This window comes from Phyllostomus discolor, chromosome 7 (genome assembly GCF_004126475.2).
Source record: "Phyllostomus discolor isolate MPI-MPIP mPhyDis1 chromosome 7, mPhyDis1.pri.v3, whole genome shotgun sequence".
NCBI lineage: Eukaryota > Metazoa > Chordata > Mammalia > Chiroptera > Phyllostomidae > Phyllostomus > Phyllostomus discolor.
The window spans coordinates 94,332,668-94,359,859 of NC_040909.2; the positions used below are offsets into that span (position 1 = coordinate 94,332,668).

The following is a 27,192-nucleotide window of genomic DNA, read 5'->3' on the forward strand; positions in this document are numbered from 1 at the left end:
TGGACACCAGCCCGCAGTGTCTGCGGTGTTATGGATGAGACGAGACAAATTCACACTACTGAATCCTGTGGAGGAAAAGGGAGGGCACGGCTACTGTCTCAAGGGGAGAATGCCTCAGAGCGGCCTGGCCACTCTCTCAAGAGGAGAGTGCTCTGATCCTTGCCTTGACAAGCTTTTGTTGGCTTTCTAATAGCATACATTAAAGAAGGTTTTCATTCATTATACTTAGGTTTGCTTTAGGTAATACTTTTTACAGATAGCAACGGAAGGGATGTTACTGATTACTTCTTACAGATTAACAAGGAAAAAAATGTTGCAAATGCAAGGGAACAATAAGAATAAAAGGTCTGGTTATACTTCAGTCCTTGGGAGAATTAGCACAGGCTTCAGGAAGTTACTTTAAAGATATGCAGTAAGCATTTGCTGCCAGAACTCAGGGTGATGGAGTTTTAGCACGGGCAAGTCACAAAGCAGCCTAGGTATAATGTGGTGTTGGGAACTGCCCTGCCTGGTATCAGAAGCTGTAACCCCCAACAAGGTTAAGGCTGAGGGAATGACCTTGGACCATAAGCCACCAAGGAGACAAAAGCTTATCTCCCTGGCAGGAGCACCGCTTCTGCTCCTTTTACTTCACCCTGCCTGGCCCCAATGCTTGGTCGGTTAGCTAATGATGGGTAAGATTTCCCAAGGGGGGGATGAGCTAAGATAGGCATGATCACATGGGAGGCCCCAAAGAAGGACTTTGGGGGCTATAGCAAAAGGGGGTGATGGACCCTTGCCCCTCAGCTTTGACAAGCCTGAGTCCTCATCACCTGCAAGAAAATCTCCTAATCTCTTGGCTGCCTTACTTCCCTTGCTCCACCTAAGCCTGAAACAATGACAGAGGGTGGTGCAGCCCTGTGCTGGAAAGGGTGGGTTCCCTGGGTGATCCAGCCTAAGAGAGAATATGTAAAATCCTGTGAAACCTGCTTTGTTTAGAATGCTCTCAATTGAATGATAAGGGTCCAAGGAAGAAGTTTGTTCCTTAAAGTTTTTTACAGCTCTTTAGCTATCTGACCCTGACTCAAAATAGGCCCTCAGTTCCTTGTTACTTGAACCTTACTTCCTGGCAATGAGTAATCAGCTTTACCTGAATTCCTGTGTAAAGGAACCCAATAAAAGCCATTGAGGAAAAGACTCTTGGTCCTTCTCCTTCTAGAGATTGGCTGCTTTTCCTCCCCAAGCAGATCATGTCTTTTTCCTCCCCAAGCAGATCAGATCATGTCTTGGTAGACTTATTCTCATCCGTGGTGGAAAGGGGGGTGGGGGGTTTGGTGGACAAAGATCCTCCACAATGCAGGCCTGATTTCCCATGGGAGAACTTCTTCATGGGTTTGGTCTTGCGTGCCAACTCACTCCCCACTGCTTTTCCACATGGGTGCTGAGCTACATTTCCACGCCTTGTGAAGCGGTTCCCTACATTTGCCCATGCCAGAAACTTGGTACTTATCTTAGATACCTCTCACATTTAATTCATATCCCATCAACTACTAAGCCTTCCTGATTCTTATCCTAATATTTTTTGGATTTTTCTGATTTTCTTCATTTTCACTGTTGTAGTCTCCTAATGTGTCTCTGTGCATCCCAGACTTATCCACACATTCAATGCATCCTCCAAGCAGTAACTACAGTAATCATGTGGAATGTAAATCTAATCATGTTACTCTTTTTAGTAGATTCTGTGGAGCCCTGCCAAAGCTCTAGCTTTGTCTTAAGCTATTCTGATGATTCTGTTCTGGCCAAAATGGCCTTCCAGCTCCTGAAATGCATCAAGCTTCTATTTAACCATAATGCTTTTGTATTTCTTGTTCTCTTTGACTGAAATGCTTTTCCTCCACTTGTCACTTGGCTAATTCTTACTCTTCAGCTTAAAAGCCCTATTTTCAAGGATGCCTTCCTCAGACTCTTAGACTACTTTTGGTTCTCTTATAATAAACATTCATAGTTCTGAATTTTTCTTCAAACACCCATTACAACTTTACTTGTGTAATTATTATACTTTTCATTAATAGACTTTATTTTTTAGAACAGTTTAAGTTTATGGAAAAATTGAGCAAATAGTACAGCATTCTTATGTATTTCCAACTCCCCAAACACAATTTAACATATTCTTTTTTATCCTCACCAGAGGACATTTCTTCATTGCTCTTAGAGAGGGAAAGGCAGGAGAGAGGAAGGAAAAGAGAGAAACATCAATGTGAGAGATAAACATCGACTGGTTGCCTTCCATACACACCAGGACCAGGGATCACATGCACCCAAACTGGGGATCCTATGTGCCTGGACTGGGGGTGAACCTGTCACCTAGGTATGTGCCCCGACTAGGAATGGAATTCACAACCTCTTGGTTAAGGCGCAATGCTCCAATCAAATGGGACACATAGTCCAGGGCTAACCTATTCTTACCATCTTGTATCAGTGATGTATATTTGTTGTACTTGATGAATCAATATTGATACATTATTATTAGTAGCAGTATGAGATCTGTCTGGAAAACAGTCCAGCCAATGTTAATAGAATGAGAATAGTATCATGACATCAATGTAAAGTGGCAGCTGAAGAGAGTGGACTGAAATGCACATGCATAAACAATGATGACTTCACTGTAGCAGTCAGTGGGGGTGGTAGACACTGTTGAGTGAGATGTGTGCTGTGTGCCTGTTGCATTCAATATGACTGTGTAGAGCAACAAATCTGCATCAAATTTTGCATTAAGCTTTAACATTTCTCTGTGGAAGCTATTTGGTTAATTCAGGAGGCCACAGCTATGGGCAGCTGGTGATTGGTAGTTTCATCACAACAACACACCTGCTCAGGCATTATGTCTCATGCAGGGTTTTTTGGAGAACCATCAAACCACCGAGGTGACTCAGCACCCTACAGCCCAGATTTGGCACCCTGTAACTATTGGCTTTTCCAAAACTAAAATCACCTTTGAAAGTGAACAGATTTCAGATTGTCAATGAAATTCAGGAAAATATAAAAGGGCAGTTGATGGCAATTGGGAGAACTGTGTGAGGTCCCAAGGTGCCTACTTTGAAAGGAACTAAGGCATCGTTGTCCTGTGTACAATGTTTCTATCAATCTTGTATCTCCTTCAATAAATGTCTCTATTTTTCATATTCATGTGTAGTGCCTTCAAACAGACCTTGTATTAGTATTTATTTATTGTCTATGCTATAATAGTTGTCCCACTTTTTCTTCCTTTTCCCACCTCTACCCAGTACTGCCCCCTCCCTCTGTCAGTCACCCCATATCATTGTGCATGTCCATTGGTCATGCACAAATGTTCTTTGGTTAATCACTTCATCTTTCATCCAGTTCCCACCTCCCCTTCATTATTATTAACTGAAATCCACAGTTTACATCAGTGTTCACTCTCGGTGTTGTACACCAATATGTATGTAGTGGTATCTCATTATTGTTTTAACTTGCTTTCAAGACTTTTTTTATACACTTATCTGCCATCTGTATATCTTCTTTGGTGAGGTGTCTTCAGATCTTTTACCCATTCTCTTATTGTTGAGCTTTAGTTGGTCTTTGAATATTTTTGATACAAGTCCTTTATCAGATACGTATTTTGCAAACACTTTCTCCTAGTTTGTGGCTTGTCTTTTCACTTTTTTAAATCCTCCATGGAAGACATTTATTAATTTCAGAGCAAGGGTAAGGGAGGGAGGGAGGGAGAGAGAGAGAGAGAGAGGTAGGTGGAGAGAGGGATGGGGAGAGAAACTTAAATGTATACACACACCCCAACTGGTGGAAACATCCACAACTTAGGCATGTGCCCTGGCTGAGAATCAAATCCAAGATGGGATGATGCTCCATCCAATTGAACCACATCAGGCAAAGCTGTCTTATCATCTTCTCAAGAGAGTCTTTTCCAGAGCAGAAATTTTAAATTTTAATGAAGCCTTAATTTGTCAATTTTTTCTCTCACTCTGTTTCTGGTGTTATATCTAAAACTTATGACCAAACCAAAGATCACCTAAATTTTCTCCTTTGTTATTTTCAAGAAGTTTTAAAGTTTTGCATTTTGAATTTAAGTCTATGATCCATTTCAAGTTAATTTAGTTAAAGGTGTAAGGTTTGTGTCTAGATTCCTTTTTTTTTTTTCATTTTTAAGTCCAGTTGTTCCAGAACCATTTGTTGGAAAGGCTATCCTTTGTCCATTGAATGAATTTGCTCTTTTGTCAAAGAACTACTGACTGTAGTTGTGTGAGTCTATTTCTGGTCTCTCTGTATTCCATTTTATTCATCTATTTGCCTAGTCCTTCTTCCCCAAACCACATTGTCTTGATTACTGTAGTTTTATATTAAGTTTTGATGTTGGGTCCTGTCAGACCTGAGACTTGGTTCCTCTTCTTTGATATCATGTTGGCTTTTCTGGGACTTTTGTCTTCTCAAAAACTTTACATCAGTTTGTTGATATAAAAAGTTGCTTGCTAGGATTTATATTTAGATTGTATCAAATCTATCAAGTTGGGAAGCACTGACATCTCAATATTGAGTCTTCCTATCCATGAACATGAAATATCTGTCCATTATTTGGATTTTCTTTGATTTCTTTCATCAAAATTTTGATGTTTTTCTCATATAAATCTTGTATATACTTTGTTACATTTATACCTAAGTACTTCTTTCTCGTGTGCTAATGTGATATTGTGCCTTTAATTTCAAATTCCAGTGGTTCATTGCTGGTATACAGACAGTAGGTTTTTGTATATTAAATTCGTATCCTGCAATCTTGCTATAATTGCTTATTAGTTTTAGTTTAGTTTTTTTTATTTTTGGTCAATTCTTTGCAACTGTGTACATAATCATGCCACCTGTGAAGAAAAAGTTTGTTTTTTTCCTTCCTAATCTGTTGTGTACTTATTTTTTTAATGTATGTTTTATCAGCTCGAGCTGCTAGACCATAAACTCTATGAGGGTGAAGTTTTCATCTTATAGTCATCTCCTTTCTGCTCACATTTTTATTAGTTATACAGATTAAATTATCATAGTACTAAATAACAGCTAGAAATAAAACACTTCTAAGTTAATGCTATTTTATATTCTATGTTGCTGCATGGTAACTATGAGAAACCAAGTAGCGTGGGTAAATTGTGCCTCAATTTGTACGCCAAGGCAGTTGTATCTCTATCTTATAGATTGATCTTAATGACCAAATTGGACTATAAACATCAAGGTCTTAGGAAAGTGCCTAGAACATAGCCCTCAAGAAATAGTCTTTTAGTTTTTATAGTAGGATACAGCTCTTCTGTACAAACCTACCCAAGACCTTCAACAGCCAACAAACTTCAGTTCAGATGGAGGAAAAGTGATAAAAGGCCAAGTAAAAAAGTTGTAGCGCAAAGAAGGCTGGAGTTTAGAAAGGTTACTGGGAAGAATATTTCTGGGCCTGTGGGAGGAGAAGGTAGTGACTACAGTGGTGGAAGTCCCAAGGCGAGCAGAGGAAATCTCCAAAAGAGAGATTGTCAGGTCTCTTCGTAATTGATGTGTTGGGACCCTGAGCTTAGACAAAGTAGTGAGCAAGGGGCACCGGGCCCTTATGCACAAACTATTCGCAGGGTGGAAAAGGTGGTGAGGGTAACGGGTGGCAGTGTGGGCGGCTCCATCTCCCCCAATCCCAGGAGTGGTAGCAGCAGTAGGAGTGGTAGCAGCAGCGGCGGGGGCAGCAGCCCCAAACACAGCCCTACTCACCTCCATCACCCAGCTGCCCTGTTACCATGGGGACGGGTCACCTGACCAGCCTCCCTGCGCCTGCGCAGGCAGAAGGCGGGGGCGGAGCCCTGGCGCGCCTAAAGGGCGGTCCTCCGGTGCGTGCTTTCTTCCCCTGGAGTCAGAACTCAGTGCCAGTGACCGGAGGCAGGGGCAGCAGTAGCGGTTCTTTGCGGCCTAGGTAAGCCGCCCTTGAGGGGATAAGTGGGGTGTTCCTGTCGCTTCTCGGGCGCGGACGAGGGGCCGAGGCGTGGGGATCTCGCGTCACTTGGCGGGGAGTGTCTAGGTCACAACGGTTTTCGGGAGGTGGAGGCGGCGACGCCCTCCCGGTGGGCTCCGCACCCCTCTGTGCGCCCGGGTGAAAGTTTGCGTGAGCTGCGCGCTCTGCCTGCTGGGGACCCGGCGGGCTCTGGTCCTGACCTGGCTGGGTGGGGGGACAGGGCAGGGGACTGAGCGTGGTGGGGCGGCCCCAGGGCGCCTTCTTGAACTCCCCCACCTCCCCACCCCCAGCAGCTCTGGGACTCTTTCTCGTCTCGGTTTGTTCCTTTTCCTTGAGAATGAGCCGCCGGCTGCGGTTTGTCGGTTTGTCGTCGGGGAGCTCGGCATTCCTTGGGGCTGTACTTAATCACCTTCCGTGGCAAATCCGAACGTCCGGGATTTGGAAGGAGGAGGCGGAGTTTGTTGAGGGGCGGGGGTGGGGGGGCCTTACTTTTCTGGAAGGGGGTTGGGGAGAGGGGGACCTGTGTGCGCCCGTTTCCTGAGAAGTTGGAGGAAAGGGAGACAGTTTCCAAGGAGGGTGTGTTGAGAAAGAAATATCCCTTGAGATCTCATGACTCAGAGCTTTCGTTTCAGGATTTCCTGGTAATGGGAAAGTGAAGGCATATGGACGTAAAAAGTTTTCCTCTTCACTAAGTGGAATTACTTAATCATGAAGCCTTCTAATGTGCCAATTTTTGAAAGGAATTTCTAGGTTTCTCTAGTCTGTGTAATCTACATACATAGTTACTGTTATTTCTTCCATTATGTAAGTCCATTACTTAGAAAGTGCATTAGTTTACCAAACACTTAAGGTGCACTTGCCTCAAAGAAAAAACAATTGATTAAAAAGGCAAAATGACATTGAAAAACAGCTTCAGTCTGTTAGCTTTATTTGAAATTCACTTGATTAATTTAAACTCAGATTTGTCCCCAGTCTTTGGTTTTTCTGTTTGCGATTGTGGGTTAACAGTAATTTTTTAAAAAATTTTATTTTGTCTTGTACCAACTTATTTCTATAAACTTTTGTGCTTAAAATGGTATGTAAAAAGGATAGATCAAGTGATTTGTGCCACAGAATAAAAATAAGGAAGTGGAATGTCATTTAAAAGGTTCAGGAAATAGTTATTGCCTTAATCTAAATATAATTTTGGCAACATTAATTTTTAGTCATGTTTGTGCATTATAAGAAAGAATGTAAAAATCGTGACCAAAAGGGGGAGAATTCCTAATAGCAGCATTCGAGTATGTTGTTCAATTAAAAACAAACGAAAACCACTTCCTTAAACTGAGCATGACTCAACTTTTTTTTCCTGTTTTTACCAGATTTAAGTACTTTTTTAGGTAGTAAAGTAAATGTCATGGGTTCCTAAAATGAAAGGTTCCCCCAAACAACTTTTAAACATACATATGGTAATGGTTATTTTAGCACTTTTAAATTTCTAATTGCTGCAAACATTTTTTTACATGTATTTAGCTTTTGAGGAGGTGAACAGTAACATGACTAAAAATGTAAGTAATATAAAAGGTATATAGTACAGTTTCCCTTTGAGGTTCTCTAGCCATCAAACCATATTCCCTTCGTGTAGGAGCCAAGTTTTATGTTTCTTAGGTATCCATCCAGGAATATTGTATACCTATACAAACAAATGTGTAAATATATTCCCACCACTTTTTAAAATTGTGGTAAAATACACATGCCATAAAGTTTACCATCGTGACCATTTTGAAGTGTACAGTTCAGTGGTATTAAATATGTTGATACTGTACAACCATCACCACCACTGCCCCTGTCCATCCCCAGAACTCTTTTCAGCTTGTAAAATTGAAACGCTGTACCCATGAAACATAGTAGCTTCCCCTTCTCTCCTCCCCAGCCCCTGGCAACCACTGTTTTACTTTGTGTCTTTATGATTTTGACTAAGTGCCTCATAGAAGTGGAATCATAGTATTTGTCTATTTGTGATTGGCTTCTTTCACTTAGTGTAATGTCCTCAAGGTTCATCCATGTAGCATATTGCGGAATTTCCTAACATTTTAAGGCTGAGTAATACTTTATTGTATGTGCATGCCACAGCTTGCTTATCCATCCATCCTTCCATGGACACTTTGGGTTGCTTCTGTGTGTGAACACTTGTGAATAATGCTGCTATGAACATGTATGTATGAATAATCTCTTCGGACCCAGATTTCAATTCTTTTGGGTATATATCCAGAAGTGTAATTGCTGGATCATATATGGTAATTCTAATTTTTTGAGAAACTGTCATTCTGTTTTCTGTAGCTGCTATAGCAATTTACAGTCCCACCAACAGATCAGAGGTTCCATTTCTTCCATGTTTTCACCAACACTTTTTAAAAAAAAAAAATTAATGGCTTGAGGGGAGGTGGGGAGGAAAGAGAGAGAGAAAGAGAGAAACATCGATTTGTTCAATTTTTTTTTTAACTTCATTTGTTGATTCTGTTATGTGTCCAGACCAGGGAACTAACCTGTAACCTTGATATATCCGGACTACGCTCTGAGCTACTTTGCCAGGGGTACTTTTTTTTTTTTTTTTTTTTTTTTTTTTTTGATAGTAGTTGTGCTTGTGGGTGTGAGGTGGTATCTCCTACTTTTGATTGCATTTCCATAATGATGGGTGATGTTGAGAATCTTCATTTCATGTGCTTGTTGGCCATGCCTGTATCTTCTTGGGAGAAATATATATTCAAGTTCTTCGCCAGTTTTTTGCTGTTATTGTTGAGTTTTAGTTCTCTAAATGTTCAGGATAATAATCCCTTAGGTACGTGATTGCACATGTTTTCTCCCATTGTGTGGGTTGCCATTTTACACTGTTGATAGTATCTTTTGTGGCACAAAATTGAAAATTTTTCATGAAGTCCAGTATGTCTACTTTTTCTTTTATTACTTAGGTTTTTGGTGTCATATCCAATAAATTATTGGCAAATCCAGCATTGTGAATCTTTTGTGTTATGTTTTCTTCTAAGAGTTTTATTGTTTTAGCTCTTACGTTTAGGTTCCTAAATGAATTTTGAGTTAATTTTTTTTATATGGCGTTAGGTAAGGGTCCACCTTCATTGTTTTGCATGCGTATGTCCAATTTTTCCAGCATCGTTTGTTGAAAAGACTGTCTTTTCCTCATTAAATGGTCTTGGCACCTTTGTCAAAAATCAGGATACCCTATATTGGAGGGCTTATCTACTTTTAGGCTTTCTGTTGTGTTCCATTGGTCTGTATGTCTTTATGCTAACACCATACTATTTCAAGTACTATTTTGAGTGTGTTTGGAAATCAGGAAGTGTGAGTCCTCCAGTTTTGTTCCTTTTCAAAATTGTTTTGGATATTTGGGGTGCCTTGAGATTCCATATGAATTTTAGGATGGGTTTTTCTATTTCTGTAAAAAAGGTAATTAAGATTTTGATAGGGATTGCATTGAATCTGTAAATTGCTTTGGATGGTATTGACATTTTAGCAGTATTAGGCCATAATTGGTGAACATGGGATGTACTACCATTTATTTATATCTTTTTAAAAATTTTCAGCATCATTTTATAGATTTCATCATATAGTTCTTCTACCTCTTTGATTAAATTCCTAAGTATTTTATTTTTTGATGGAATTTTTTTTGTAATTTCCTTTTTAGATTCTTCATTGTTAATGTATAAAAATGCAACTGATTTTGCATGTTGACTGTATGCTGCTGAATTTGTTTATTCTAACACATTTTTTTTGTGTGTGGCATCTAGGGTTTCCAAACCCTAAACATAATAAGATGATGTTTAAACAGATAATTTTACTTCTTTTCCTATGTGGATGCCCTTATTTTTCCCCTTCCTCCCTCTCTAATTGCTGGGACTAGAACTCTGTTGCATAGCAGTGGTGAAAGTGGGCCTCCTTGCCTTGTCCCTGATCTTAGACTAAGAAAAGTATTCAGTCTTTCACCATTGTATGATGTGTTTGCCATGTATTTTTCATATATGGCTTTTATTATGTGGAAGTAGTTTTCCTCTATTTGTATTTCATTGAGTGTTTTTTATCATAAAAGATAGTTGAGTTTTATCAAGTGCTATTTCTGCCTCCATTGAGATGCTCATGTGGTTTTTTCCCCTTCCTTTTCTTCATGGTGACACATTACTTTGATCAATTTTCCTATTGAGCCATCCTGGTATTCCAGGAGTAAATCCTGTTTCCTAAAGGTATATAGCTGTATAATCCTTTTAACATGCTTTCCAATTCTCTTTGGAGGTATTTTGTTGGGATTTTTTCATCAATGTTCGTGAGGGATGTTGGTCTATAGTATTTTTTCTTGTAGAATCTTAGTCTAGCCTTGTATCAGGGTAATGGCTGTCCTCATAGAATGAGTTAGCAAAATTTTGAGGAGGAATGATATTAATTCTTTTTTAAATGTTTAGTAGAGCTCACCAGTGATCAGGTTTAGGGCTTTTCTTTGTTGGTAGATTTTGATACTGATTCCATCTGTTTATGAGTCACAGATGTATTCAGATTTTCTGTTTCTTTGTGATTTAGTCTGGGTAGGTTTGGTGTTTCTAGGAATTTGTCCATTTCATCTAGGTTACGCAGTTTTTTTGGCATGTAGTTGCTCATAGTACTAATTCTTTTATTTCTGTAGAGTCAGTGTAAATTTACCACTTCCATTTCTGATTTTAGTATTTTGAGTTTTTTCTTTTGGTGTCTTAGTCCATCTAGACAAAGGTTTGTCACTTGTGTTGACCAGCTTTGGTTTCATCACTTTATTTTTTTTCCAATTCTCTATTTCATTTATCTTTGTTCTAACCTTTATTTCCTTATTTCTGCTAGCTTTGGACTTAGTTTGTAGTCTTTTTCTAGTTACTTAGATCCTTCCCTTTTAACATAAATGTTAGTATGTTTTACTGTACACTGTCCTAAATCATGCTTGTTTTTCCACTTACTGATAATGTTTTGAACCTCTTTCAGTATTAGTATGTATAGATTCCTCCTCTATTTCATGTATTCCGATGTTACAGTTAGTGCTTCAGTGAATAAACTTTTACATGTGTCACTTTTTATGTGCGCATATATTTGTAGGATAAAGACCTGAAGTGGTATGGCTGGGTTGTAGGGTACTTGCATTTATAATTTAGGTAGATACTGCAACTCTCTGGAAATTGTTCTGGTTTACACTTTCACTGGTAATGTATGAGCGTTTCTCAAAGTGTTATGATCCGAAAGTGTTGTCAAACTTCGGATTTTTGCCAGTCCAGTAAGTGTGAAATAGACTCTTTTAGATAAAAAGAAATGATTCTACTTAACGTAGACTTTATATGGCCATATTTCTCAGTGGCTTATCAGAATCTCCGTGGATTTTGACTAAAAAGAGTTTCTGTGTTCTTCAAGAAATATGTGTCAGCTTGGGAACTATTTTTAACTAGTGCCCAGGTGATTCTGCTCTGATGATCAGCCACGTTTGAGAAACATTGCTCTTGGCAGACTGCCTAGGGCTTTATCTCAGAGTATGCCTGTTCCTTGACACCATATACGAACCACCTGGAATGCTTATTAATCTTCAGTCCTCAAAACAGTCATCACTCTCTACCATTGGGTCCAGTGAACATCGTTTGTTGTTGTTTTTTTCTATTTTAGGCCATTTTATGAATGATTTTGTGGAAGTGAAGATGAAGGGGTAGTTAAAAAATTAGTTAAATTTGAACATAAGCCCAAATGTTTATTATAAATTTTCTGATTTTGAAGGTATAGCTAGCTGAAATGGGCAACATCTCTGAGTAAAACTAATTGCTTAATGATCATGCATAATTTGTAACATATACATTATATAAATATTGATCCAAATTTCAAATACATCTGTAATATCGTCTAGCTTATTATTACTTTTAGTTCTTTAATACATTTGGTTGTCAAAATACTGTGCTGAGTGAGACCTATTCAATTGTATACTTTAAAAGAATGAGTTTTATGGTATATGGAGTATATCCATTTAGAAATGTTATTATTGAGCCCTGGCTGGCGTAGCTCAGTGGATTGAGCGTGGGCTGCAAACCAAAGTGTCGCAGGTTCGATTCCCAGTTAGGGTACATGCCTGGGTTGCAGGCCATGACTCCCAGCAACCACACATTGATGTCTCTCTCTCTCTATCTCCCTCTTTTCCCTCTCTAAAAATAAATAAATAAAATCTTAAAAAAAAAGAAATGTTGTTATTGAGCATCTAACCAAGAGACTGAAACCATATAGTAATTGGAACAGTGAAAGTTCAATGTACAGAATTGTTAGCTATAACATGATTGAAGAAACAGATTGGCTAGTAAGAATAAAGAGAACTTTAATGAATACAGAAAGAGCAGATTTAGTGAGTATCTAGTCAACCCAGGGCTGAGATAAGAGTGTTCCAGCACTACCCTCCTCCTATGTCTGAGATCCAGGACTTGGCGAGAGTACAGCCATCACTTAGAGGATGGTAAAATTGCCTTCCTAACTTACTGGAAATACTCCCATTAAGGTAATGGGGGAGGCTATTCACAGGGAGGTGCTATAAGGTACTTGAGGGTATGCTAGGGAAAGCTACTCAGTGGGGGAAGTGCTTTGCTGGTGGCACCATGCTGGGAACCTACTCACCAACGAGTGATGCGGTTGGTTTGGGTTGCTGTGCATTGCAGTAGCTGGGTGCTTAAGAAGCTGCTCCCTGCTGCAGGAAGATGATAGAGACGCAGGTACTGCAGGAGCCTGAATGGAGGAAAATCTCTTTCTCCAGTGTATCTCCAGCGTCCTTTACTGACGACACCTAACACCTGCCAGCTGGCAAAAGAGCAATTATGTAAATTTTCTCAGAGTAGCCAATAATGGGTAGATTTGGAGATGAGAAATAATAAACTAATAACTAGTTCAAGAGTTATTGTTAAACCCTATACAGTTTAGGATATATTGGTATCCTGGGTTTAAAGAAAGGACCAGGTATTCATCTTGAAATAGCTAAGCAAAATTTTAAAGTACATATCCTTGTATTACTTTTAGAAAATTGTTTTAAACTACTACAAAAAACAATTCATGATGACTAAAAGAATATTGAACAATGTAGAAATATTTAAAATGTAAAATTTTTATCTTGTCCCTCAGGCCCTTACTGTCTATTTCATTCATGTTTCCTGAAGATAAAACTATCATTAATGGTTGGAGTACAGTATATTGTTTTTTCTATATACAGTTGATCCTTGAACAACAAGAAAGTTAGGGGCGCCAACCACTCTTGTAGTCAAAATCTGAGTTTAAGTTAAGTTGGCCTGCTGCATACTCAGTTTCCTAACTGCAGATGGAAATACAAGTTGACCCTTGAAAGATCAGCTATACCTATATATGTATATTGGGGTGGGCAAAAGTAGGTTTACAGTTGCATTTTATTATAATAAGTAATAATACAAGAATAGACTGTTTTGTGTACTCACAACAGTGAACCTACTTTTTCCCACTCATTCATAATATATATTTCTCCCTAGTGATGGAGGTTTTATAGATAGGTAAGCTAAGTAAAGTAACATACCCATTCTTTTTGATTTTCTAAACTTTTGAAATGAAGGGACTTTGAAGAGAAGTTTAAAGTCTCTAGTGGATGTAGTTTGATAGTATTGGTAAGGGAGGGAAGGAGAGTTTGGTAGCCATTAATCAACAATTTTTATATAACCTAGTTCATATTTTCCCATGTTTTACAATTTAAATGTAGTGTGTTAAATATTTACATGTGTTTATGTGTATGTTGTTGGTTATGGATACTATTTAAATTTCAGTGAAATATGAATCAAAAATTTTTAAAGTATATTTTATTGATTATGCTGTTATAGTTGTCCCATTTTTTTCTCCCCTTTACCCTCCTCTGCCTGGTACCCTCATTCACCCTAGCATTCCCCCCCACCCCAGTTCATGTCAATGGGCCATGGACCATGTGTGTACATTTTTTTTGCTTCTCCATTTCCTATACTGTTCTTAACCTCCCCCTGTGTATTTTGTACCTACCAATTATGCTTCTTACTCCCTGTACCTTTTCCCCCATCCCCCTCTCCATCCCCACTGATAACCCTCCATGTGATCTCCATTTCTGTGACTATGTTCCTGTTCTAGTTATTTGTTTAGTTTTTGTGTTTTTTTAGGTTCAGTCCATTGATAGTTGTGAGTTTGTTGTCATTTTACTGTTTGTATTTTTGATCATCTTTTTCTTAGATAAGTCCCTTTAACATTTCCTATAGTAAGGGCTTGGTGATGATGAACTCCTGTAACTTGAACTTATCTGGGAAGCACTTTATCTGCCTTCCATTCTAAATGATAGCTTTGCTGGATAGCGTAATCTTGGATGTAGGTCCTTGCCTTTCATGACTTAGAATACTTCCTTCTAGCCTCCTCTTACCTACAGAGTTTCTTTTGTGAAATCAGCTGACAGTCTTATGGGCACTGCTTTGTAGGTAACTGTCTCCTCTTCTCTTGCTGCCTTTAAGATTCTCTCTTTATCTTTAATCTTGGGTAATGTAATTATGATGTACCTTTGTGTGTACTTCTTGGGTTCAAGTTCTTTGGGACTCTCTTAGCTTCCTGGACTTATATATCTAGTTCCTTTGCTACATTGGAGTTTTCTTTCATTATTTTTTCAAATAAGTTTTCAATTTCTTGCTCTTTCTCTTCTTTTGGCACCCCTATGATTCAGATGTTGGGAGTTCCAGTTTCCTTCCCTTTACTGTTGGTTCCCTGTATCTTTCCTTATTTCACTTTGTATAGCCTTTGTTTCTTTATTTTGTGGCTGTACTCAGTTATTTCTGTGAGCATCCTGATAACCAGTGTTTCGAACTCTGTATCTGATAGATTGGTTATCTCCTTGTCACATAGTTCTGTTCTTTCATTTGGGCCTTTTTTTTTTTTTTTTGGTCTTGGCAAACCTGTTACATTGTAAGGAGCAGAGCCTTAGGTATTCTTTAGGGTGGGGCACCCCACCTCCCTCTGTTGTGGTGCTATATGTGGGGGAGGGGCCAGAGAGGGAACAGTGTTTCTTGCCCAGCTCCAGCTCTCCCCAGGTTTCAGTCACTTCCCCCTCTACCCACAAATGAATTGTTCCCTTTCAGGTGCTGCCCTGGTGCTAATTCCCAGGTGCTTGGGCTTATGTATGTTCTAGGACCCCATGGGCCCCTTCAACAGACTCTCCTATGACTGGCAGTTTCGCCCTTGGTAGCAACCCCCACAGGTTTTTATAGCCAGAGGTTTTGAGGCTTTACATCCCCACACTGGAACCCTGGGTTGCACGAACTGTCTTGCTCCCTAGTTGTTCCACCCTATTTATCTGCACCAAATGTGGGACCACCTGGTCCACCATTGCTACCTTGCCCTTCAGAGCCGCCCTCCTCTGCCTTGTCAAGTGTCCTGTTTGCCCCTCCTACCAGTCTGGATGAATGTTTAACTCCTTGGTTGTTGGACTTCCATATAGTTCGATTTTCTGGCAATTCTGGTTGTTTTTTGTTTTTAAATTGGTTGTTATTCTGCTTTGGGTTGTGTGAGGAAGCGAAGCATATCTATCTACGCCTCCATCTTGGCCAGAACTTCCTGAATCACAGAAATTCTTTTTTTTTTTTTTTCCCTTAGGAAAGTCCTGCAAAAATGTCTCTATACCCATCTCTTGAAGATTTGAAGGTAGACAAAGTAATTCAGGTACGTTTAAGTTAAATACTACCCCCTCACCTACCACCCACCCAATACACTATGCCATACATTTTAGTTACAGGTAAAGTGAAGCAAGAACCTTAATTAGGTAGATTTGCTCACTTTTATACATCATACACTTTTTAAAATTTATTAATTGCAGGCTAAAATGTTATAGAAAAGCCAGTGTTTCCTTTTCATTTTACAATGAATTCATGAGTATGAGATATTATTTCTTTAAAAGCGTACTTAAACTATTCAATGATAGCTACATTTTATGACTGAAATTTAACTACAACATATATAAGTTGGTAAAATGCACTCTAACCTTTTGATGTCCTAGTTTTGTTTATAATTAAAATATTGTTTTATGGGATCTTCGGCTTTGACCAGTCTTTAAAGTCTTTGCCTTTTCTTTGAAATTAATAGAAATAGTGAAATGTACATGCTGCTTGTAGAAGAGTAGTCATGTGGAAGCATGAAGTGTAGGGATTTATTTCTTTTTAGATGTAAGCAGCAGACATTTCACATGTTCATACTCTAAAAACTATTAGAGATTACAGTATTTCTCATCTCAGTAAGTCAAAAACTTTTTGGAGTCCTTCATGTAGGTATTAGCTCTGGAGACGTGTTTCTGCTTAAGAAAGTTGGGGGTTGGGATCAGGGGATCAGGTCTTGCCATTTTGTAAATTTTTACTATGCTTTTTAACCAAATATAACTTGTAGTATTTAATGAATCCACCGTGATTCTAGTTTACTTAAAATTCTGATGTCCAGTAAACTTAGAATTTTTCAGCTGTTGTTTATTCTTTTAATTTTGCAACATAAATCAAACTCTGTCTTATACTTGTTTATTTCTAAAATCTTTTTAATAAGATGAAATTCTCTCTTGAGTGTGGTACTTCAAAGCTTCTTACTCTAAAGATGATTTCACCTGAGGCCTTGACCTTAGTTTATTCTGAAATTTACTTAATAATTATTTAATAAGCATAAAAAGTTTATTTCAAATTTGTAAGAAGTAAACAATTTCAAGAATACAAATGTTTTTAGATAAAATGTTGGCCTTTTTAGGGTGAAAACTGTACTTAATAGTTTAAGTACAGTTTTAAACCCCCAGAAATAATAGTAACAAATACATGGCTGGAGTTATTATTAACCTTGTAGTGATGATTGGTTACATATGGGGGGAGATCAGTAAACACATGCTTCCACCATAGATCCACTGTGGATATTAAAATAAGGTGTGTGAAATATCTAAAATGTATTATTAAGCTGCCAGAGCTTTGATGCCTCACAATTTTAAGTGACCTGTTCAGTCATCTTAAATGTTCTTTTGCTTTTTTCTTCAATGTTTTCTCGTGTGGTTTTTATTTCCACAAAGTTCATTTGAACAAACACATTTGCTTTTTAAAGAATTTATCTCAAATATTTAGCCCTCAAGAATTAAGCCATTAATGACATCAGAGCACTAAGGGATAAGGATTTGCAGGTGGATCTGAAACAATGGCTACCATATTTTGCTGTGTACAAATTAGGCTTACTTCTTTAAGGAGAAGCCTAATGTACAGAAATTATATGGACATTTCCATTAGAAGAAGATCTTTTCTGTTTTGAGCAAAAAGCTAGCTGTGCAGAGATGTAAGAATGAGTGAGAGGGGGAATACAGAGTTTTTTTTGCTTGTTTTGTTTTTCTTAAATTCTCACTGGATTTAACAGTATTCCTAGCTACTAAAGTCTTGGGCTATATGTGTGCCTGTGTGTGTAATTTTACACAGTAGTTGATGTAGTTGATACTTAGGTTTATTTTTGTTCTTGAGATGTCCCTGCAAAGATATTTATTTTCTAATCCTCTGGCTTTTTATACAACAGCTGAGCTAAATGCAGCAGTGTGAACTGGCAGTTCATATATTGTAAACTTTTTTTACCATATCCATTACAAATCCTTAACAGGGAGCCTTTGGTGGCTGTACCTATATAAAATAAGCTTCTAAAAAACAATGCTATAGAGACCCAGTGCTCAACAGCCTTCTAATGCAGTGAGCAGATGTTGGAAGTGTTGGCTCCAGGAGCTTGGTCTCTTCTCTGAACATGTTTTCTGTAGTGGCAGAAACAGCATGCCCCAGCAGTGACTGTGTGCTCCTTGGGTACTTCCCTTTCCCCCTTTTTTCATAGTTGGGATGTCAAATAAGTATGAAACAATTTGCTGCATTTAATGACTGATAGTCCTTAAGCCCTTATTGTACCATCTTTCTTTTGTTACTCTTATTTAGTTACATAAGAAAGATGTATCTAGTTGCAGAGAACTTTCTATATGTACTCTTACTTCAGTGTTCCTTGGATGAGAATCATAGCAACGAATGAAAGAATAAGAAATAATAACTAATCTAAAAGGGAATAACTTTTAAAATTAATTAAATTCTATCTTTTAGAGTAGTTTTAGGTTCACAGCAAAATTAAATGGGAAGTACAAAGAGTCCCCATTTTACTTCCCCCTCTACACAATGCACTTCTTTGTGATTATGTAGAGTGGTTACTAGAGGTGGGTCATACACTTCATTATTTACCTTGTCCAAGTGACATGGCTATTTCACTATCAGATCTTATCTGTAAAGCAGAAAGAATTTCCATCAGTGGAATACTTAATACAATGTGGGCTGTGTGGGCAGCCCGGAGAGGAGTTCCTGGTGTATGTGAGCATGAGTAACACTGATATCATATGTTATTAGAATTATTTTGGCAAGTTTAACGATGATAAATCTTAATTTTTTATGTCAGTGATGAAGTATGCATTTTGCATACTTTGTAATGTTTCTGTATTTAATATAGTATAGCTGCTTCTTACACTTGCTAAAATTTCAGTAGCGTATGCTAAAAGAACAAAGTAAGTATCAGCAGCTTACAAAGTATTTAAATTTGTAGGTATTTTTCTGCTATGTGACTTTTATATGAATATGGTTGAGCTTTTTCCTTATGCAAATAAAATTTTTTTAAACTGATTATGGAAAGAATAATGAAAATGTAAAATGGGTGGCTGTGTATTTTATAATGCATTTTGCAAATATTTATTAATTTGCAGCAGCACTATGAAATATTGGTTATAAGATACATAGAATGGTGCTTAGTCAAGTTTCATGTGATAGTGCTAAATATTTAGAATATGAAAAATATTTTTGATTTGCATATTTTTTTGAAAGCTTATATTGCTGAAGTATTTGAAATTAAATTTTCTTAAGTACAACTTCAGTGTTTTAGTTTCTTTGTGGATGTACTTAATTTAACATGTAAGAATTTTAAGTACACATGTAACATTATTGTTAGAATTTTCTTTTCTTTTTTCAGGCTCAAAGTGCCTTTTCTGCAAACCCTGCCAACCCAGCAATTTTGTCTGAAGCATCTGCTCCCATCTCTCAGGATGGAAGTAGGTTTATACTTTGGGTTCATTCTCCTTGAACAGAAATCTTTAAGCATTCTTTTGAAGAAATAAGGAATCCAAGAATTTAAAAATTTTATGCAGCATAAAATTGGTGGTTTTAAATCTCTAGTAGTAAGAAGAAAAAATGTTTATTTCAAAACCTAAGCCTTTAATCAAGAAAGTGAACTATGAATATGAAGATGTGTTTTATGGCTTAATGAAAATTAATTACATTAAATTTTAGCCCTCTTAAAGTTCCTAACTTACGATTCATTCATTTATGTGAACTGTGCCCATACTGCCACTGTTGAACTTTCGAACTGTCCTCTCTATGAGGCATGGGGAGTAGTTGCAGTTTCCAGATGCCTCCCTCTGGGGACCTTCCCAAATCCTGGAATCCACCCAGTGTCCGCATCCTTTCCTTTGGTTCCCTTCTAAGTACATTCAGGAGAGAGCCCCTAAATATGACATGACACAACAGGAGTGTTAAGTAAGTTTTTGTGGCCTCTCATACGTATTTATAACATTGTTCTTCTGGAAAATCCAATTTAAGTCACAAATAAATCATGTAAAGTGTTTTTGGAAATAGTGCCTAACTCTACTACAGAGTTAAATACTGTTAATGTTTAAATAGACTGTTTCCAAGATTTCATTGAATATTGTTAACATTCTTAAAATGATATGACACTAAATAAATTAACAGTCTTTGGGGTTTTTTTTTATTGTAGTCGGAAGAGTCATTTCATAGCCATGTTTACTAAATGAGTTATAAAATAGCTGCCTTGACAGTAGATGTTTCAGTCAGTTCTATATTGGAAAATCAGTGGTTCACAAAATTGCTAATCAAGTCAGTTTACTTTAAGAAAAAGTTAAGGTAAGATCCTTTATTTGGGATACTGTATTTGAGTTTTTAGAGGTCTGAGATTATTAATGCATGTAGAAGCCCATTATGACAACAGTTTTCATTTTGAATATTCCACCTATGTTTTTCTTCTTTATTCATTCATTTATTTGTATTAGATCTCTATCCTAGATTGTATCCGGAGCTTTTTCAGTACATGGGCCTGAGTTTAAATGAAGAAGAAATACATGCAAATATGGGCATGGTCCCTGGAGCACCAACTCAGGGGGTATGTAGAGTGCAGTTCATTTTGGATTATAGAAAACCATACTTTACACATAAATACAAGTTCTTTTTGTGGCTAAGTCAAAATTTATAACTTTACCATTGACCTCTCAGAAATTTTTGGCTCCTTTCTGAACATTATTTCTAAGTAGTCTACTTCCTTTGTGCTCGTACCACTTTTCTAATATATTAGGAGTTAAAAATTCAAATGCCTTTGACTCCTCCATTCTCCTTTGTCTTTTGCATTTAGTCAGTTACTAAGATGTAGTGATTCTGTCTCTACCGTGTTTCTTGTTTTCATTTTATCTATTCCAGTTGTACTATAACCCTATTCAGTTTCTGAACTTCTAACCTAGATTACTACAGTAGTCTCTTACATTCCCTCTAGTAACTTCCTACAACAAACAGCACTAAGCTGCTGCTTGAGTAATCATTATGAAATATAGGTCTATAATACCTTTTTTTGCTCATAATTTTTTAATGTTTTGAGATCTAATGTTTCTTTTAATTAGACCCCAAATTTTAATCTTAAATATGTTATATCACATATCCTTTTATTAAGGTCATTACCATGAGACCATAGCACTTTATGGCACTTATAGTTAAATACTTACTTTATGAAGACAGGGTCCATGTATAGCTTGTTGCCATAACCCCAGTGCTTAATAAAGTAAGTGATATCTTGTATTTATTTACCAGTTATTGAAAACTTGGCTTGTATCAGGGTTCATTTGGGAAAACAGAAATCACAGTAGATATTTTAACAGATAATTTAAGAAATTACACAAAGAGGCTGAAGAATTGAAAAAAGCAAAAATGGAATACAGTTGTAGCATAGGGAAGAAGTGGCAGTTATCAGAATCTAGAAGCGTGGGGGAAGAACTCCAGGGAGCTGGGCCTCAGACCTTGGAGAAGGGCATTCCACTGACGGTGCTGGTACCTTTGAGGTTTGCAGTGAGGCTGGTTCTGGGAGTGTAACAGCTGGAGAGTAAAATTAATTGCTGCCACCAAGGTTAAGGGCTATGCCCAGGCACTGCTTACAGGAACCAGAAGCAAACAAGAAGGAGCAAGGCACTTGTCCCCCTTCAGCCTTCCCGTCCCCCTCTAGTGCCTCATGTGGTGCATGCTAACCAGAAACCTGTTGGCAAAGGAACATGTAATTTGCACAGTTCAATCCCAGCATCACCAAGTAGAGTCTAGAAGGGTGAGCTTGGAGCTGTCAGTAACTACCATGGATTCTGAATGAAAAGTTTGCAACATGTGGTATATGTGTAACTGAGGTTACTCTTTCCCTGTGATTGCCGCTCTGAATGTCCCAACTTTTAGGTACGTGAGAACTTTTTATGACAGGTACCAATTAAACCTTGTTTAAGTTCTTCCCTCCCTGACTTTCTGGTTGAAGAAAGGGCCCATTTAAGATAAGAAACCAGTTAGTTCCAGAAAACTTGAAATATGATTCCTGACACGAGTCCCTGCTGTTCTAGGGCAGCCTGGTTTGTGCCTGTTGCTGGCTGATCCATAGCTCTTTATTAAAGGGGTTGAGAAATATTTGTCCGGTGTTCCAGAACTCATGTAACATGTACTTTTAATCCTGACAATGACACTATGAGGCAAGAAGTTTGTCCTTTTATAGAAACTCTGAAAGAGTAAGTAGATTGCTAAAGATCAGACCATATAAAAGAACCCTCTGGAAAATGTTGCATAAGCTTCAAAAGTGTTATATGGCTGTTAAGTTCAAGGATGAGCATTTGAGTTGAAATGCCAAAGCACACATGAGAAACAAATGGCATTGAATTTAGAAGGCAGCCAGCAGAGAGTCATTGAATCTATTGCAGATGATAAATGTGAGAATAAGTTACCTGAGGAATTGGTAAATAAAAGCAGGGTCATTTTTGCATAAGTTGAATGAGTATATTTGTTATTAATTGTGTAAATTTTTTTTAATCACTTAGAATGTTTATAAATATGTATTGTATATCTTTTTGGCAGCAGTTGGTAGCAAGACCTTCTAGTATGAACTATATGGTGGCTCCTGTAACTGGTAATGATGCTGGAATTCGTCGAGCAGAAATTAAGCAAGGGATTCGTGAAGTCATTTTGTGTAAGGATCAAGATGGAAAAATTGGGCTCAGGCTTAAATCGGTGGATAATGTAAGTATTTTTCATGTCTATTTGAATTTGTCTAAATAGCTTATTAGGATATTAACTGAGCAGTGTTAGAGTGAAATACATTAATAAACGATAATGGTGTATCTATAATTGGGAATGCTTTAAATCAGCTAACTTAAGTTTTTCTCCACTTGGAAATTCCCTATTCTGAAGAGGCAGTGGGGACTTGCATTACCTTGAATGAATTTTTCTTCTTTTTCAAGTCCTCTTTCTGGAATAAAGTTCACTGGTCTGCATATATTATAACATAGTTTTATACAGATAGAATTCTGGATTGAAACAGGGCAATAGATGTGGAAGTTAAGAAAAAACTGACCAATGAAAATTAGTGGTCTTATGATGAGTGTTTTTAAACCAAAAGATGACCATTTAACTTGTAATTTTGCAGTTTTGTTATTTCCATCCTTCAATTTGAACTTAATAGGTAATTTTCTGAGCAAAGGTGACTTTTTAATTAGGGTAAATTAGCCATTACTTTACCTTTATAATTACTTCCTGTCTCCCCTTAACCATACTGAAGAAATCAAACAGGGCTACTCTCAGAGGAAGCATTCAGGATTATTAAAGACTTGACAAGTCTACAACGTTTAATGGTTTTAGGTATTGCCTTATCGGATTCCTTTTTAGTCCTGAGGTGTCAGCTCAGTGCGTCCAACCTTTTCACATAGTAAATAATGAGCGTGGCACGCTGTAGTGAGTGGCCAAGGCTGACCTTGGCAGGAAGCCCCAACCCTGCCCACCTATCCAGGGGGCTGAGGGCATCGATGTCTTTGCACACTTGCAGCTTATTCAGGACACGTCAGTGTGCTCTTTTGGGAAGTTTTGACTTTGCAGTTTCTCTTCCTCTACAGTGAATAGAGTACTTGCTGCCCCTTGTGCCAGGGTTTCTTCTCCCCTCCTTCCTCTGCACTAAAGAGACAAGATGCTCTTCATAGGCCCCTGTTCCCCATTGCAGCTATCCTTGGGTGGACTGTCCATCTGACCAAAGCCCAGTGATCATAGCACTTTCACAGGATGCTGCCAGGCTTTCTTGTGCCGCCCTAAAGTGAAGTAGTAGAGACATGACAGAAGTCATGTCTGACCTGTTAATACACCAGAAAGGGTGTAGCCTTGTAGATGCTTTTTCATTTTATCAGGTTTGTTGTTTTGTACTTAATTTCTATCTTGTTCAACATCTGAGATTGAGTTTATATAAGTGAAAATAACTTAGTTAAATGTACTTGAGTTTTCTATATTTATTCCACAGTGGATTCTTTGTAATAAATGGAGTGGTACTGAATGTGCCCATCTTTTTTACATTGTTAAATAAACCCCACTCTTACTTGGTTATGAATAATTTAGCAAATGGGCAAAGGAGTCCTTCAGCTCACAGGGTAGAGTTATGACATTAAACTATCACTTTTTAAACTGTACAAGAAATCACAAAACTTCTAACACTTGACTTGCTTTCTCTGTAAATAATGGTCATGTGGCTGATACCTATTCAGTATTGTCAGACTCCTAGAAGCTTAGTTACGATAGTAATCCTGCTTTATTTTCCTTAGTCTTTTTATTCCAAGATGAAGGGAATGATTAAGGTTGAGCAGATGGCTCATGATTTGAGATATAAATTGCTACTGAGATCTTAGCCTTTTTTTTTGCCTTATTTCTTGGGATTCCTGCCTTGGTAAAATTTTCAATTTCTTGTTTAGGGACAATGACATGCATACTCATGTAATTTTTAAAAATTACTAGAGTAGATTACTTACCTAAACAGTGGGTTCCTGATTTTCTGATATTTTAAAACTGTATCATAACAAAGTTAACTAACCAAAGTTATTTTCTTATTCTCTAGGGTATATTTGTTCAGCTAGTTCAGGCAAATTCTCCAGCCTCATTGGTTGGTCTGAGATTTGGGGACCAAGTGCTCCAGATCAATGGGGAAAACTGTGCAGGCTGGAGCTCTGATAAAGCGCACAAGGTGCTCAAACAGGCTTTCGGAGAGAAGATCACTATGACTATTCGTGACAGGTAAGCTGACTGAACAGTTCAGATGGAAATTCAAGGCCAATTTCCCATTTCCTGGGGCTTTTTAGAGTCTGTGAATATCGTAATTTGTGGTAGAAGATAATCATGTTATAGATGAGCCTTAGAGTCTTTAAAATGTATGGTGCAGATTTTTCTTAAATAGTTTGATTTTTAAGAAATAGCATTCTGGTTCTCCATAGAAATTCATCCTAAGTTACTTTCCTTTTTTAATCTGTTTCTCTAAAAAATTCAGAATGTACATTGGAAAAGTAAGCCACATGGTGTCTGTTGGCTCACTTACTGATTTACTGCTCAGACATACAGTCTAGGGAGGAAGTGCCAGGGTCCCCATAGAACTGCAAGGGCATGTAAGTTCTAAAAACAAATCGGGTTTTGGGGGTGTTTATGAAAGTCTTGTCCAGGTGGGCATAAGGGAAGTTTTATTTAGCAGTTAGTACATTCATTACTTAAACATTCAGCACCTGGAATACGGGCCTGCATTTCTTGCTCTGGCTCTCAAAAGTATTAAGGGTGGACCTGTATCATATTGTTATAGTTAGCTTTTGGGTTTTTTTTTCTTCTCAGTTAAACTTTTTACTTTGGTGTTTCTAGTTTCTCACATGTGGTAAGTATTTAGTAAATGTTTTATAGACAAATGCCATTTTTGCTTCATATGTAAGGAAGAATAACGTGGACTGATAGGAAGCTAAGATTGTTCTGAATTTTGTAAAAACAGGTTTATCACAAAACCCATAATGACCTGACTGGAATTATGGAGAGCGGAGCAGGTGTAACCGGCATGGTAGCTTTTCAGAGTGGATAGCCGGCTACCTTGTCATCATAGCCATGTGTCTTCCTTTCTAAAAGGAACTTTGTAGAAGCCAGTTAAGACTTTGATATTTAAAAGAAGGAAGTCTTGATTAATAATTTAGGCAAACCGTAATGTATAAATTAAAAAAGATATAGTTGACCCTTGAACATGGGTTTGAACTACACAGGTCCACTTACACATGGATTTAATATGCAGACCCAAGCAGTTCAAACCCGTTGTGTAACAGTCAGCTGTTTTGAGCTGCTGTTGGGAATCTACAAATGTGGAGGGCCAGTTATTGTTGAAGTTATGCAGAGTCAAAAGTTCTGTGCCGACTTTTGACTGCATGGGGGTCAGTGCTCCTTATCCCTTGCATTGTTGAAGGGTCAGCTGTAATCTTTTATGTTGAGATACTCTGTCAGTGTGCAATATCATGGCTGTTCTTTGTTGCTCTTACTAGAATTAACAGCATCCAGTATGGCAGAAGTCCATGAGAATGTTTACTATGGAATTTTTAATTGAACCCATTATGTTTACAGGCCCTTTGAACGCACCATTACAATGCATAAGGATAGTACTGGACATGTTGGTTTTATCTTTAAAAATGGAAAAATAACATCCATTGTAAAAGACAGTTCTGCAGCCAGAAATGGTCTTCTCACAGAACATAACATATGTGAAATTAATGGACAGAATGTCATTGGATTGAAGGTAAGGGATGGAACTTGCATCTTGTTCTGCTGGTTTTATTTTAGCAAATGTCTGTTTCATTTATCTCTTTCGGTTGTTGTCTATTTTGGGTGTTTTCATACTGAGTTTCAAAATGTAGAAATACAGTGGAGATGAATCACGTGGGACCCGGGGCTCTGCTGTACTCTCTGTGAGCTGTACTCTGAGGACAAAGGAATTAGTGGGTTGACTAAACAGTTCATTTGGTTTTTCCCATAAGGTGGCTCCAGTACTGCTTAGTTGTTTTTAACTTCATTTGAAACAATTTTGCTGGATTGTATTGTGACAGCTGTCATATCAGTGTGCATTGGAAAAAAGAAGTCAAAATTGGTGTTTTGTGTAGTCATTTTAATACTAAAGATGGAAGGAGATAAGCAACATTTTCAGCATATTATGCTTTATTATTTCAAGAAAGGTAGAAATGCAGCTGAAACAAAAAAAGATTTGTGCAGTATATAGAGAAGGTACTATGACTGATTAGGTGTGTCAGAGTGCTTTGTGAAGTTCCGTGCTGGAGATTTCTTGCCAGACATTGCTTCACTGTCAGGTGGATGAGTTCAAGTCAATAGGGATCAGCCTGAGACAACAAGAACTATCAATTCTCTACCATGGAGGAGATGGCCGATATACTCAAAATATGCAAATTAATAGTTATTGGTGAAATGAAAATGTCTTTTTTTTAAAGATTTTATTTATTTATTTATTTTTAGAGAGGGAAGGGAGGGAGAAAGAGAAAGAAACATCAATGTGCAGTTGCTGGGGGCCGTGGTCTGCAACCCAGGCATGTGCCCTGACTGGAATTGAACCTGCGATGCTTTGGTTCACAGCTCACGCTCAATCCACTGAGCTACGCCAGCCAGGGGCAAAATGTCTTTTATGGAAAAAAAAACTGAATGAATTTCTTGGCCAACCCAATATCTGGGCTGTTAACTGGAATTATTGTTCCCGCAACAAGGTGGTTGGACTAGTTGATCTTTGTAGTTTCTTGAACTAGAATTCTATAGAGACATAGGCATTGAAGATTTAATGGCATTTTCAATGAATGATTGCCCAACTTTTTTCAATCCAGATTGTGGGAAATGAGTAATAGTTGCTGTTCATACTAGTACTTCATTTTTGTAGGTTTTTTTCCTTGCAGTTTCCTAAACAAGGCTATTTTAAGGTTTTCATCATGATCTGCTTATTTCATAAACTTTGGTTAACTGAGGGGATGTGGTAATACTATAGATGGGGAAAAGTACTTAATCTTAAGTAAT

The 27,192-nt window shown here is 37.8% G+C and overlaps 1 protein-coding gene and 1 long non-coding RNA gene across 4 annotated transcripts in view; one reads left to right on the forward strand and one right to left on the reverse strand.

Annotated features, from left to right (window-relative positions):
- LOC118501709 lies at positions 1-17,398 on the reverse strand. Its single transcript, XR_004904351.1, has 4 exons — positions 17,387-17,398; positions 6,106-6,109; positions 1,058-1,062; positions 1-113 (listed from the first exon to the last, which is right to left on the reverse strand). It is a non-coding gene; the product is annotated as an uncharacterized LOC118501709 (long non-coding RNA).
- The window catches only part of LOC114514488 (syndecan binding protein), a 23,802-nt gene continuing 2,424 nt past the window's right edge, over positions 5,815-27,192 (forward strand). Inside the window, exons 1-7 of one of the 3 annotated variants that reach the window (XM_036031138.1) lie at positions 5,815-5,944; positions 15,626-15,691; positions 19,022-19,100; positions 20,115-20,224; positions 22,210-22,371; positions 24,224-24,399; positions 25,747-25,918. In XM_036031138.1, the coding sequence (XP_035887031.1) occupies positions 15,641-15,691; positions 19,022-19,100; positions 20,115-20,224; positions 22,210-22,371; positions 24,224-24,399; positions 25,747-25,918 (750 nt within the window). In that variant the 5' untranslated portion in view covers positions 5,815-5,944; positions 15,626-15,640. Of the gene's footprint in view, positions 5,945-15,625; positions 15,692-19,021; positions 19,101-20,114; positions 20,225-22,209; positions 22,372-24,223; positions 24,400-25,746; positions 25,919-27,192 lie in introns of those variants that run through there. The other 2 variants (XM_036031139.1, XM_036031137.1) reach the window with 2 other exon arrangements.